General features: G+C 43.2%; 1 protein-coding gene across 5 annotated transcripts in view; it reads left to right on the forward strand.

Annotated features, from left to right (window-relative positions):
* Positions 1–15,183, forward strand: part of LOC149451626 (neurabin-1-like) — a 141,530-nt gene that overhangs the window by 104,913 nt on the left and 21,434 nt on the right. For 4 of the 5 annotated variants that reach the window (XM_089690498.1, XM_089690502.1, XM_089690499.1 and 1 more), the window contains exons 16-17: positions 500–686; positions 6,695–6,811. In XM_089690498.1, the coding sequence (XP_089546624.1) occupies positions 500–686; positions 6,695–6,811 (304 nt within the window). The remainder of the gene's footprint in view (positions 1–499; positions 687–6,694; positions 6,812–15,183) is intronic. The other variant, XM_089690501.1, reaches the window with a different exon arrangement.

Genomic DNA, 15,183 nt, shown 5'->3' on the forward strand with positions numbered 1-15,183 from the left:
TTTGTTCACTGGGTCCTGGTGAGTCAGTCAAGTGAATCTGGAGATTCAGCATCTGAAGAGGCAGAGTCAGGTTCATGAAGCCGGGTTTCAGTAACAGCAAGTAAGTTGGGGGAGTTGGAGGTAAAACTGTCATGGACAGAGTTGAGCTTGTCACAAACATTCCGGAGGGCATATGAGAAGGGGAGGGTGCTTGTTCTTTGAAGCAGTAGAATAGAAATTAGAGTATATAGAAGAAAGGAACTAGTTGTGCTTGTCAAAGTTGAATAATGGAACTAGGAGTGAGTAAAATATCTCCCAAAGTTAGGACATCAGAACACCAGTGCACCCTTAAATCTCGCTCCCAAATCACTTCTTGCCCTCCTGCTTCTGATGTGGGTTTAGAATGAGCAGGAGGGGTTAAGTGTAGTAATCGGGAGAGTGTAAGAGTGAGGGTGTGATATTTGTTGTGGGGTGAAGAAGAGGAGAATTTCCTAATTCTGTCTTCAATAAATTTTTACAGTGGATCTCGAGAATTACTAGATGAAGGTGGTAACCAGTCTCTGTCTGATTCTGACTCGCCAGTTCCTACATGCATGCCCTTCTCCTGGTTTGGAGAGAGCCATAAAGAATCTGCTTCTAGTGGAAGCCTCAGCTTTCCACATAGTGGCTCTGAGCTGTCTGCAGAACAAGAGAGAAGCAGAAACAAGGTAAACCTTGAAATACTATTTGTAATATTCCCTGTAGGTTTGCTGTCTGTTCTTTATTGTACAGGGGACGTTTTGACAATCCTGCGTATCACACCAAGTACATGGTCACCATAGCTGCTAACATTATGCAGGGCTATTCTGTACAAATACTGTATGAATAGAGCAATACAAGAGGTAAAGATAGCTGTATGTACTTGTTCTCATGTTTCTACTTATAGGAAACGAGACAAAGCTCTCGTTATTTGCTAGGTGCTTGACCAGTGCTGTCTAGTTGGATTTCACTTTGCTATTTTATTAGTTTATTACAATGCTTTTATTGCTTTGAGACACACCTTTCATCTGAAAACCTTTAAAAACATTTAATATGAGTTTATATATGCTGTTCGACCCGTAAATTTATGCATATTAAAAGAAGCTGTTTATCTAATTGATTATGCAAACCCAGGCTGCTGAGGACCAGTTTAATGCACAGTCACGTTTTCCTTTTTATTAGTGGAGTATTTCAACATTTCCTTGTAGCCTTGAGCAAACCCCTTAGGTTCCTGGATAGCATGAAAAATCACATGGTGGGCTAAGCTTTGAAACCTGGCCACTCTTCCCCAAAAAATAGACAAATCTTTGAACTTTAGGGGGTTTTCCCACTTTAGCCTACTTTTCAAACCCACTTGAGACCTCCTTTGATTCAGTAGCAAAATAAGGAAAGTACGGGTGAGGTGTCAGAGCAATGTTCCCTACATGGTTGCTGGTGTTCTGCAGCTCTGAGAATGTTTGTACAGAGATCTTGCTCTGGGGACACAGAGAGATACAAGAAGCTGAGCTTTTAAGGATAACTTTATCCCACATTTATGTAGTTATTTGTTAAATATACTGAATGCTTTATACACTAGTAGTCAATGCATCAAGACAAGCTGAAATCTCAGTCTCCTGCTTTGTTCCATTAAAGAGTGTAAATCCATTCTCTGATTGCTTCAAGTAGGGAATTGAGCATCTTGTCAGAACGTGTATGGAGTCTTGTGTAGTGCTGACATAGGCTGACTTCAAAGTGAAATCGCAATCTGGTTTTTACGTCTATAATTTTCTTTGTGATAATTATCATAGCATACAGTATATTTTATAACCCTAACCCAAGTCATTAAATGAAAAACAGTAACTGGAGAACTTTAATTCCAAGCAGCTAAGTTTTCTATTAAGTATGTGTTGCTTATTTTATTACTTTTAAGGGGTAGTAATTTCCATAGTACATTAGTACAAATGTGAGAGTGAGTGCTAGCTGAGCTCTTTTACTGGAATAGCAATGAGAATGTACTAAAGGCAATCCTATAGCTACAAGCCAGCCTGTAAAGGGACATGTTTAATTCTTGCCTTTCCAGGAATCAAATATTCATCTTGAAGAGCTAAAGGTGCCACTGAAATCCGACACTTCAAGGTGTGTCGAATAACCGATCCCAAAGTATTCCCAGAGCTCTTTGAGTTAGCTAAGGAGGAAACATTGTGCATGCTGCCTGCTTTCCAACCTCCATTTAGCTTACATAACTTAAACCGACTAACTCAACCCAGTGAAGTTCAAATACCTGTAAACAAGGTTTTTGGCAGCATGCTGCAAACCTATGGGCTGAAAAAAAAAATGATATGCGTAATATATGTTAAAATGTATACCCTACCTGTGTATGTGTATAAACTGTGTGTATATACATTTTTGTTTCTCTAGTCTTAACCTTAATAATGACATTATGTGCAACATAGACAGAGTCTAGCTGTGTCCAGACAATGGATATTCAGATATTTACATATTCTTCGCAAGCAGTAAATGTTAAATCAAATTCTCACTGACTGCTGTAGCTGCAGACACTGTGGAGCAATGCATCCTCCATATTCACATGAGCTGCAGTGAAGTAATTGACATTGGGTCTCTGCTCTTCTTTCACTCCTCCTGTGTACCTGCTCTGTGATTGCATTAGAAAATACAGTAGAGATTAGAAGTCTGACAGCCTACCACCTTACTGCTGGCAGGAAGGAACAAAACTTTGAGATTTAAAAAAAAAAAAAAAAGTAAATTTTTTTTCCTCTGTATAGGCCATATTCTACCTTTTGCAGTCATTTTTAAGAAAATGTAATTAAAGTAAGTAAAAGTGTAGTGCAGACAGCTTAGAAAAAAAAACACAATGTACATACTCGCCTATATGGCTGCAGCATTTGTCCAATGCTGCAGCTTTCTCACACCTGCTCTGTCTGAGAGCTGAGCAGTCATGTGACCGCTGATCATTTAGTTCTTTGGTCTATTCTATGCAGAGAATGGTGACGGTCTGTCACTGGTTTGTGTTCTGACCCTCCACGTACACTGGAGCGCTGGACTTGGAGAGGGGTGGGAATGGCTGGCTCTGGCTCAGTGGCATGCAGAGAGGCTGAGCCAACTGCCTGTCAGACATCTGGGAGGATCCCAACAATATTGTTGGGATAAATCTAGAGACTGCAGTGGCTCTGGGATGTCAGCTGACAACAGGCTATCGCTTTCTGTTGGCTGATTCTCTGTCACAGGAGTGCAAAAGAAGGGTCCATGCCGATGACCCACTTGAGAAGTATGAACAAACTTTGGACATACTTCTCTTTTTAAAATGTACACAAATTTTTACATTCAAGCTTCCAGAGTATTGCAGCTGTGATCAATGCATCACAAGTACAATGAACAGGCTCCTGCCTTGTCTACTTCTAGCTCCAGGTCCATACAGAGTTAAGTAATAATGGATTATGATATCACCGCCCTGCTGCAGGCGTGATCTGCTGTGGTGGTGGACAGGACTTTTGTAGTACTGTCATTGGCAGATCCCTGTGAATGGATGATGTGGCTGTATGGGCAGAGCCATGAATATCCATGCTGAATTCTATTAACAACCAGGAGCAAGAAGCACCCTGCGATTGAGGCAACTTGGGGACAATTTTTAATATAAATCGTGGCTCAAAATGTGGACTATGCCTTTTTAAGAATGAATCATGGTGCCTGCAGAAACAGAAGTTTTGTTTCAAAGGGTTTTCACTGCTTGTTAACATTTTTAAATAGTTGAATGTCTATAGCCTGGTCACAGTTCTACTTTAAATGTCATTTTAAGCATCAAAGAAACTGGCTTTATATAGTTGGTATAAGTGAAAGGTGACATACATCTTGTACAGTTGTTACATTATTCTGTCTTTAAAGGTATACTCTGATCAAAATAGGAAAAAAAAAGGTCATGAAATGTGAAGAGGATACATTCTTTGTGCTAAGGGTCACTCATAGCTATAGTTCAGCATGTAATCTGTGGCAGACGAGCCCTGGTGATGTGGGAAATCCGGGTATTTTGGTTTTGATCTGTCTGCAGCAGCAAACCAAAATGGTTGATATACACGGCCATAAAATAGGCGCTAGGAGCTGCTGTATTGAACAGATTTCTAAAGCGATGAATGAGCTCTTGATATCCCACTGCTCCAAACCCTGCCATGTAAACAACTATTACATTCCACCAAACTGGTAACAGCCATCCCCTAGCCCTCTTCTCCTTGCACGCTCACTTAAGGGAAATCCTCTGGTCACAGCATAGACTTTAGCATGATGACAGCAATACAAACAATACTTTATCCACAACCAATTTAAGCTTACTTGAAGAATCGCCTTTCATGTTATGAGTTTGGTCTGTCTGCTGTCCATCTCTTTCCAGTACTTTGTGGATTCCCTGAGGGTGTGGACATTTTTGAAAAAAACTACTTGTCCAGGGACTACTTCGGTGTCCCAGTCTACTTGTCCCTCATGAAAATCTACTTGTCCTGATAAAAAAAAAAAAATACATTTTAACCAAAACCATATTTAAATCTGCTTTAAGTAATGTCTGGATCTTTTAAAAACAAAAGAGGCTTTATGGCGACTTAAACGTTTAATATTTTTAATGTTGCACTGTATCTCTCCTCCTCCCCTCCCTGCCTGTCTCCAGCACCACACCTGGAGACTAGCAGGGAGCGAGACCTTGCAGTGTAATGAGCACTGATTGGGTGCTCGTCAGGAAAGGAGAGAGTCGGGCTTATCCTTTATCCCTTTCGCTGCCAGAGCAGTTTTGTGTTTTTTTGCACACATTTAAAAAAATCATTTTAAGGCCTGAAGATTACATAACACTCCAAAACATGATATATTTTCTGAAATCCGAGATCCTAGAGAATAAAATAGCGGTAGTTCCAATTTTTTTATCTCTTTGATATTACAAAATTTCAGTAAAAATACTTCATTTAATTTTAGGGCACAAAAAGCAATAAATCATCCAATTTTTTTTGTAAAATATAAAAGACGAGGTTGCATCAAGTAAATCAATATGGAACATGTCAAACCTTAAGTTTGCGTGCGCTCGTGAAACGGCAACAAACTTTTAGTACCCTATATTTTCCATAGGTGAAGCTTTTAAAGCCCCTTCTAGGTCACCAGTTTAGCATTACGGAGGAGGTCTGGTGCTAGAATTATTGCTCTCATTCTGGCGTGCATGGCGATGTGTATCACAATCTTCCTTTTCATGTGGGGGCGGGGGGTTATATGCTTGGGCGTAACTTACATTTTAAAAAAAAAACCAAAAAAATAAACTTTTTTTTTTTAAATCACATAGGGGACAAAGTCCACTATGTGATGATTTTTTGGTGACAGGCTCTTTTTTGAGAGACCCTGCATGTCTCCCCTGTACTACACCGAATGTAATGCAGTGCACATCGCACTGCGTTACATTATTTCCTGGCCTCGATGGTCGGAAATCTGTCAATGGGGACCCGGAAGTGACGTCACATCACTTTCTGGGTGAGGACAACAAGGGGAGTGGATGTGTCCGCTCTCCTCTATACTGCCGGCACCCACTGAACTAGTCCCAGGCCCACAGATGGGCAAGCAGAGCCCGGGACATAAGGGGGGAAGCGACTGGCACTGTGGGCTGTGTGGAAACAATCGGGCGGCAGCGCTGCCGCCCGTATGCTTCAGCTTGACAGATGAACCCTGCTACTTGCCCACAGCAGGGCTACAGGGAAAAAAAAACTACTTGCCCGGCGCCCACAACTAAATGTCCTGGGCATTGGGCGATCTGAATTGCAGATCCCTGTTCCCTGCATGCTTTTTTTGTTTTTTCTCTAAGAACTACTTATCCCATGGTACCTTGCTGCCTGCAAGTTGTGATTCCTGTGCTGACTCCACCTCCTGAAACTCCTCCTCTCAGGACTTCTGTAGTTCAGAAGGCAGACTCTGTGAAATGTGTGACATAGCAGTGCCTACTCACAGGACAAAATGAATACATGCCACAGAATTCAAGGAAGTAAACGTTTGGGCATCTTTTATAAAGTGAGTTTACAATCTTCAAGATTTTTTGGATTAATAGAAGTAGGCTAGAAATAATTGCAGGTACAACAGAGCGTGGGCATGAATTTGCATGTTTCTGACTGTTGTGATTAGGACCGCATATTATTATTTATGGTCTACCCTATGTGTAGGAAACACAAATGATGTGCACCTTTTTTTTTTTTTTATTATTTTAATTGTGCAGCACCAAAACACATAGTACTTGGTTGCCTTGTGTTATGCTGTACGCATTCATAAGATGAGTGGCGGTGCCATTAAGAATTACTGTAAACAAGAATTAATGGCACCGCAGTGCATTTGCAAACGGAATGTGCCTTTTTGGGCGTTGGTGGGAAATTGTACATTGCAGGAAAGCATGCAAATTTGCACGAATATGAACATAGCCTTACAGTTTTCAGGTGGTTACCTTACCTAAATTGAATGATGAGTGCCCCTCTCAGGAATGCCGAACGGAAGACTTTTTTGCTATATAAAGTTTGCTGGAGGAGTTCTTCATATTCATTGCAACAAGCTAAATTTGAATAAGATGGCCTTCCCTGTACAGCTCTTGCTGGTGTGTGGGTTTTCTTGTGTAAGCCAAAGACAGAGATACACAAACGTGTTGTTGTGATGAAGCCAGGTCCACAGATAATCCATTCTCATTTCTACTTGTTTTCAGAGTAGAATTGTCATAGATGATTCATACAGTTACAGCCCCTGCTCTGACCTGTCAGGGTTGGTGGCAGAGCCCTCCCTATCGGGGCGCTCACATACTTTCACCTTCTCCTCCAATGAGGTGAGTTTCCTCGGTGTGCTCTTCGTGGTGTTGTGTTGGTGTCCTCTGTAACCGCATGTCTGTTGGTGCCGTTTTAATCTATGAAATGGAGCCGGTGCTTGAGCTGTGCTAGTGTACAACTAGAGCAAATAAAACTAAAATACAAGGTGACTTAAAGAGCTTTATTAATAACATTCAACAACATAATATATATATTTTTTTGTTTTAAGCTGAAAATATTTTTGTAAGATGATAGTTTCCCAAACACTCTGTGAACTTTAACACGTTAATGTTATTAATAGCCTCTTTATAAGAGCTTGTATTTTACATGTAGAGGCTCTCTGCAAGCCTTGTGTGTGTATTCATTATCATTAAACCTTTTCAGTGCCTAGTAAGGTAAAAACATAGACTTAATATCAGTAAATCACATTGAGATGATTAGATGGAGAATATCTGTATTTAAACTCTTTGCTTCAACTGTAACCTGATTTAAGTAGGCACTGAAAATGTTTTCATTTATTTATTTTTTTCTTATTATTGTAATTTTGTCCATTAATGAGTTTACCGGAACTGCAAATTCAAAGCGAACCTTTTTTTTTTTTTTTTTTTAACCAAACTTTTTTTGCCAGTGATCATAGCTTGCATGAGAGGATTAGGTTTATAGAAGTTATACATCTACTTGGGGTTTATGACCTGTGTCACGAGCAGTGTGGGGGGGTCCCTGCTTAGTTTTATTATATTGGAAAAAAAAGGTGTTGGAGACATTTCCATCATTTGTGGTTAGAACTTCTTCAAAGAGATGTTGCTTCAGGCTAATCAGTAACAAAACTTAATTTTTTAAGTCCTGACGATAAAAAAAGAAAATGGTACAAAACAATTTTATACATTCTTTTAATCTAGTTCATTCAGCCACATGGATATGACACGAACACCATTATTTAGCCACTTGCCCTCCGGAAGAATTACCCCGCTTAAATTAACACAGCACCATATAGCAAAAAATAGACCGGTCGTTCTACTATTTATATATTTTTTTTTCACACAAATCGAGCGTTCTGTTGGTGGTATTTTGATCACCACTGTTTTTTTTTTTTTTTTTTTCTTTATACGCTATAAACAAAAATTTTAAGAACTATTTTTTGCTATAAAACATATCCTTTAAAAAATTTAATCTGTTCATAAATGTATGCTAAAATGTATTCTGCTACATGTCTTTTGGTAAAAAAAAAAAAAAAAATCCCAGTAAGTGTATATTGATTGGTTTGTGTGAAAGTTGAGTCTAGAAATGATGGTATTTATACTGGAATGAATCATTGGCCGGGACCCGCAGATCGACAGGTAAAGGAGCCAGTGACATCACGGGTATGCGAGCACGTGTGCCCCCTACCCAGAAAAGCAGAATCGTGTATATCTATAATTCTGCGCAGCTGGCCCACACTGTAGCAGTAAAACTACAGTGCGTAGTTGGCAAGCAGTTAAAGTAGTAAGGAGGGCCAAAGCTCTTTTGGCCCTTCTCATGGATCACAGGAGTTTGCTCTGAACTCCTGTGACCCATTTTCAGCTAGCTAAATTGGGCTGATTTCACTTAAGTCAGGATCTGTCCAGAACCTGGAGCAGCTCAAAGTCTGGATCCACCCAGGTGCCTGGCTGGCAGGTGGCTTAGTTTCTCAGTGAGCCTCTGAGAGCCTGAGCCAGCCACTCCTTCCCCCTCCACAGCCTAACACTCCAGTGAGTGCTGGAGGGTCACAACAGAGAGCTGGTGACTGACAGTCAACGGCTCTCTGCTCAATGAGAACTGAGTGATCAGGGGTCTTTGAGCACTCTGTACTAAGTCTTAGAGGTGGCAGGAGACAGATGTAGCATGGATCGATACTGCATCTACCAAGATGAGTATGACTGTATGTTATATTAACATTCCCATGCATCTCTCTTTAAAGGGCAGCAGATTAATCTGGCGCAGGCCTCAAACTTCAGAGGTTTTCTTTGTATCAAAGGATATTGGGGAAGCTTTGGCCAAGTGACCCAGTCACAAGACTGAGCTATTCCCTGTTGTATAATGGCTTACTTTACACTTGACTAGCAGTGGTTGCTAGAAAACCCATCCATCGAAAGAAGAGGTAATAGTGCTGCATCAAAGATGAGCTTTTATTAATCAATGTAATATCCTATATGTGCCATTTAAAGAAGAACTCAAATTAAAGCGGTAATAAATTCTTTATTTTAAAAAAATGGGTCCCCCTGCAGCTTTAAGCCATGTCTTAGTATGCTCATCATATTAGCACATTTTGGCAGACGGAGCCGTCCAGTGCTGCCCTGTTACGGCTCTCCCTGGCCCCCGGCAGCTTTCATCTTCACTCAGACTTTCTTCCGGGTTTACGATCTTCGGCCGCTTGAATGGCTGTACCGGGCCAGCGTCACTCCCGCACATGTGCATAGGATTCACATCATAGCAGCACACAGTGCATGCCATAAATGTGGTCTGAGCTGTGTATGTGCAGCTCAGATCACATTACTCTCTGATGGGCAGTAGGGAGATTTATGACAGACGAGAGCTCTACGGTCTACCTGTCAGTGATTTTTCTAATGACTGACTTGACTACCACTGGGACATTGTTGGCCTGTAAATTATCCCCATATAACTTGCAATCGAGCAGGGATCCGCGCAAGCCGCCAGGGAGCTGATGAAAGAGGTGTGATTTGACCTCCTACACTGATATGGACTGGACTCTGGACTGATGTCTCCATTTGGAGCTTGATTCAATGCTCATTACCAGTGATGTCTGTGAGTGCATAGTTAGTTATTTCATTTTATATCCTTTTTTTATTTAATAAAATTTGCTACACTATAGGTTGCTTGGCGCCTCTCCCCCCATTCCTTTTCATGTCTGAATACTTTAGGAATGCACTGTATGCTGTGCTTTCAGTAAAAAAAAAGGAGCAGCAATGGCATGAGCTTAGAAAGGAATTTAAAAGGGAAAGGAATGTAAAATTCTGAGCTAATGAAATAAAGAATGATCAGTAATGCACTTAAAGCAGTGTTTTGGAGGGGCGTGGCCTGCGCATGGTGGAGGAAGCAGCTCGGTGAGTGCTCTCCTGCTGAGACCCGGGGGATATCTCGCTCTACAGCCGTTATTTCTCACCCTCCCCTATTCCCTATGGGTCGGAAAGGGCACAGTCCATCCTGACACCCTCCGGGGCCGGTCCCTCGACTCCCAACCACGGCATCCCGGAGTTCTTCACGCCGGATGGTAGGGCCTGTTCCTCCTGCTCCGCTTCCAAGATGGCGACCGCACACACGTGGCCCTGCCCCAGCTCGCTTCCGGTCCCTCTCTCCCATCTCGAGCCCCATATTGCAGCCAGCTGGGGACGTTGGGCAGGGTCCCCCCATGTCACATCCGTTCTCACCAGCTGAAAGCCAGGGACATGATGACTGGGACCCCAGGGACCCTCTTCGCGCCTTGTCCACTCATACAGGAATGGAGGCCTATGTGAAGCGCCTGGAGCAGGGGTACCGCACGGAGCTCCATTCCCTCAAAACTGAATTGCAGGTGACCAGTTCTAAAACTACTGAATTGGAGTAGACATGTCATCGATTGTCCACTGTTGTCACTTCTCAGGAGAAGCGCTTGGATGCCCATGAGGACCACCTTGCCCACCTATTCCTTCTTCATAAATATTTATATAATCGTAATCGCCGCAACAGTATCAGAAGATCTTCTGTACCTGTTGCCTCGGGCAACCCCCGTAACCTACCTACGGTTCAGGGTATTTTCACGGGCCTTTTGGGTGGTTCTTATTCTGTGGATCTAGACATTGATAGAGTACATCAGGCCCTGGGCCCCTGTAATCCTGATCCTACTAAACCTCAGGATGTGATTTTTCGGGTGCATTTTTACCGTACCAAGGAGGACATCATGCGGAAGGCACAGTAGAAGGGCCACCTGGACAATGATAGGGCATCCATTACCCTTTTGCCTGATATCTCTCACCACACCCTGCAAAAGTGGAAGGCGCTCAAGCCCTTACTTGGTTTGCTACAGGAGCGCAATATCTCATATTATTGGGGCTTTCCCTTCCAGCTGAAGATCCGGCGTGAGGGCAAGTTATTCACTATCAGATGTCCTTCTGAAATTCCCTCGGTGTTGTCGGCTCTCCATCTACCTGATCTTCCTACCCTGGATTGGCCTTTGTTGTATTCTCTGCCAATGGGATTTGGACGTTATCGCACGCCTTCCCTGTTGAAGTCCAGCTCTTCTGGGTCTGGGCCTCCAGTGGATCTTGGGGACTGCGGTTGATACCTGTCTGTGTGGACTTCACCTACCCTGCTGCTCACTCTTTCATCCCCCTTTTTTTTTTTTTTTCTTTTTTCTTTTTTTCTTTTTGTATTGGGGCTTTTACATTGTGTTCAATATTCTGATGTTCTGTTTTTGCCATTTGTTTTTATTCTGATTGTCTATTGATATGGTTATATGTGTATCTACTGGGCCGCCTTTGATATACCTTGGAGCCGTGGGGGATGATTCCTGCTTTCTTGGCGCCCATGTGCCCATTTTTGGGTTGATGGGACATTCTGAAGATGTGTTTTTTTTGGCATTAAGGTGTATGGGGTGTGCATGTGGGTGCTGGACGGAGCAGCGGTGGAGCATCCCCAATTAAGTTTGTCCATTTGCTTCCTGCTGGGGGCATTTGCCTCCCTGTGGGAGTTGAACCTTCAATCAATACCACATTTTGGGCGTTTATTGTCTCATTCCCTCCTTTGGGGGTGTAGACTACCCACTCTACTTCCCTTTTTTTTTTTTCTTTTTTTTTTTTTCCTAGTTTTGTCTGAGGATGGTGTCCAGGGCACCACCTCCTACTCCCCTGAAGCTTTGTTCTTATAATGTCAATGGGCTCAATAACCAATCTGGGAGGGGACAAATATATTCCCTGCACAAGTCTCAGGTTGACATTGCAATGTTCCAGGAGACTCACTTATGTGCTGACTGCCTTCCAGCATGCCCTTGGAGATATTACTCTAGATGGTTCCATACTGTCCTTCCCTCGTCTAAATCTAGGGACGTCTCTATCGCCATTCATTAACTTCTTCCGGTTCTTTCTTTGTACCATAGGGCTGATTTCAATGGGCGGTACCTTTTTTTTGTGAAGTTTTCCCTTTGAAACAGGATGTACACCGTGGCTAACTTTTAGGTCCCTAACCAGGGTCAGGTTACCTGTGACTTACTATCTGTGCCTTCTTGCTGATTTTGGGGAGGGCACAGTGTTGTTGAGAGGTGATTTTAATGTAGCTTTGGAACCTCTCCTTAATTCCTCCTCTCATTGCACTCAACTGTCCTACAGCCGTCTTTTGCCTCCTGAAGAAACCATTGCATGACCATCAACTCTTGGACCTCTGGCGTTCACTTTACTCAGAGACTTGTAACTATATGTATTTTTCGTCAGCCCATCAATCCTATAGCTGCCTTGATTATTTTTTTGCCAGCTCCCAGGTACTTGAGTGGCGTCAGTCTATGGACATTGGTTCCCTTGTCTGGTCGGATCACTCTCCCCTGTTCCTTACACTATCCTCCACAGGCTCCTCATTTCGAGTGGACCTGGCGTCTCAATGACCCACTGTTGGCTGATCCTGTTTGTCAACAGGCGATTTTCTACAACGATTCTCAATTTTTTTTCTTTTCTGATCACGCCCTGGATGAAACCCCTTTTACCCTTTCAATTGGAGGCCCTCAAGGAGGTGTTGCTTGCGGGGGGTCTTTATACAACACTGGGCTCGGCTTAAGTGTGAACGGTCTGAATGTAACCAAACCACTCTTCAGAAACTCTGTGACTTGGAAACCGTCATAAATCTTATCCTACCCCGGATCTACTTGCTTCCATCTCTGAGACTAGAACCTCTTTGTTACAGCTGTATGCGGTTCCCCACAGCTTGTACCAATGTTGTTTGGCTTTTGGAAGATGCCGTTTTGGGGATAAGTGCGGTCTCCCTTTGGCAAGATCTCTCCATCCTCCTACTTCGCAGACTTTTATTCCCTCTATTCAGACGACTTCTGGTGACCTAATGTCGGATCCGCCTTTCGTCCGTGATAATTTTCGGAATTTTTTTTTGCACTCTATATAATCTGCCTTCACCCGTCTTCTGCTGAGGACTCTTCCCCGCTTCTGGCTCACCTTCGGGAATACGTTACCGAAACATGCTTACCCACTATTGATGCTGACACTAGAGATTCTTTGGATAGCCGTTTACTCTTGTGGAGTTGACAGGTGCCATCGCAGCGACTCCTTCAGGTAAAAGTCCTGGAGCTGATTGCTTCACTCCTAAATTTTATAAGATCTTCAGGGATGTTCTATCCCTTTTTTTTTGCTTCATATGTTCAACTCTTTCGGCCACTTCTTCTTTTCCGTCGCAAACGCTGGAAGCCCATATCTCTCTTCTTCCTAAGCCAGATAAGGACTTGAGCCTCTGTTCTAGCTATCTGCCCATCTCTTTGATTGGTGTGGATGTTAAGATTTATGCCAAATCACTTTACAACCCCTGCTTCCGGACCTTTTATTCATTCTGATCAGGTGGGGTTTGTGCAGGGTAGGGAAGCCCGTGATGACACTGAAAACACTCTTGAGCATGGTTCATGATCAAATCTGTAAGAATTCCTGCTTGCCTATTATCTGTTGACGCTGAAAAGGCATTTGATAGAGTGGGGTGGTCATTTTTGGCTCAAACGCTTTCCCAAATAGACCTGGGTCCTGGTTTCCAACAAAAGGTTCTTGCTCTTTATTTCTCTCCTTCTGCCAGAATTCGTCTTAATGGTTCTTTGACGACACGCTTCCCTATTGCTAATGGAATTCGGCAGGGTTGCCCGTTGTCTCCTCTCTTATATGTTCTGGTCATGGAGCATTTGGCAATCGCACTAAGCAACATTCCCAATGTAACAGGTGTATCTGGGTTCACGGGAGGTTAAACTGGCTCTTTTCACAGATGATCTCTTGCTCTGTCTCTAATCCTCAAGAGTGTCTGCCTTCTATTTTGCCAGAATTCCAAAGGTTCAGTGAGTTTAGCAATTTCAAGGTCAACTTAACGAAGATGGAGATTCTTAACGTTTCTATGTCACCTCTCCAGTTCGGTGAGCTCGAGGATAACTTTCCTTTCAAGCATTGCCCTGGATCCCTCAAATATCTGGGTATTAAAATTCCTACTGATCTCTCCCATATTTTCTCTGAGAATTATACTCCTCTACTTCAACGCACATTACAGGACCTCCAGAATTTTATGACCGTTCCTTGTACTCCTGGTTTGACCAGATCTGTATATTGAAAATGGATGCTGTCCCTTGCTTTCTATATCTGTTCCAGACTCTGTAAGCGCCTGAAAAAGGGTCGGGGGATGGCAATAGGCAAACTGCTTTTACGAGATTTATCTGGGGTCCTCGAAGGCCGAGACTACATAGAACGATCTCGATGCTTCCCAAGCAGCGGGGCGGTGCGGAGGCTCCCAGTATGCATCTTTATCATGCAGCAGCGGTTCTTGCTCATTTGTTGAACTAGTTTCATCACGCCTCTATGAAGCAGTGGGTTTCTTTGGAACAGGTCCTGGTACCGTGTGATCTGCTGACTCTTCCCTCGATAGTCACTACATCACTGTGTCCATCTTCCTTACCGTTTTTGACTGTTCAACTTCTGCGTACTTGGGATAGTGTGGTACTGTGACTTGGAGATTCTTCCGTGGTTGGTCCCATGATCCCTCTGTTTGGAAACCCCCAGTTTCCTCCAGCTCAGTCTCGTGGGCATTTCCTTCGTTGACCTTAATTTGTTAACCAGGGACTCTTGTGCCCTCTCTGTGATTTATCAGATCCTGCTGGCCACGGTTCATTCGGATCTTCCTCCGTACACCTCCAGGTGGACTGGGGCTCTTGCCATTCAGATATCGGAGGAGGACCGGTTGAAATCCTTTACTTACACACCGTTTGAAATTGGTTTCCTGAGCCCTACTGGTCAAAGACAAATTGCTCACTTGGTGGTACAGATGCCTCACCTTCCTTCATAGGATTTTCCCTTCCACCTCTGATCTCTGTTGACGCTGTCAGGCTGCCCCTGGCTCCCTTCATGTCTGGTCGGAATGTCCCCTTATCTACACGTTTTGGGATTGTATTTTGTGAGTTTACTTGGAGGTTACAGACGAGACGTCTCAAATACGCCCCAAATTGTTCTGCTTTCTATCTTGCCTGGCTCCTTCAAATGTATCAAACGCGGCCTTCTCCGCCATTGCTTGACGGCTGCCAGGCTGGTTATACCTCGCCATTGGAGAACTAGCTGTATCCCGACTCTTTTGGTGTGAGTTGAGGAGATGGATCACATTGGACGTATAGAGTCGCTCTTGGCTCAGGAATTGGGTACTTTGGAAC

This window comes from Staurois parvus, unplaced genomic scaffold (assembly GCF_062004578.1).
Source record: "Staurois parvus isolate SC_StPar_1 unplaced genomic scaffold, SC_StPar_1.0 ptg000530l, whole genome shotgun sequence".
Lineage (NCBI taxonomy): Eukaryota > Metazoa > Chordata > Amphibia > Anura > Ranidae > Staurois > Staurois parvus.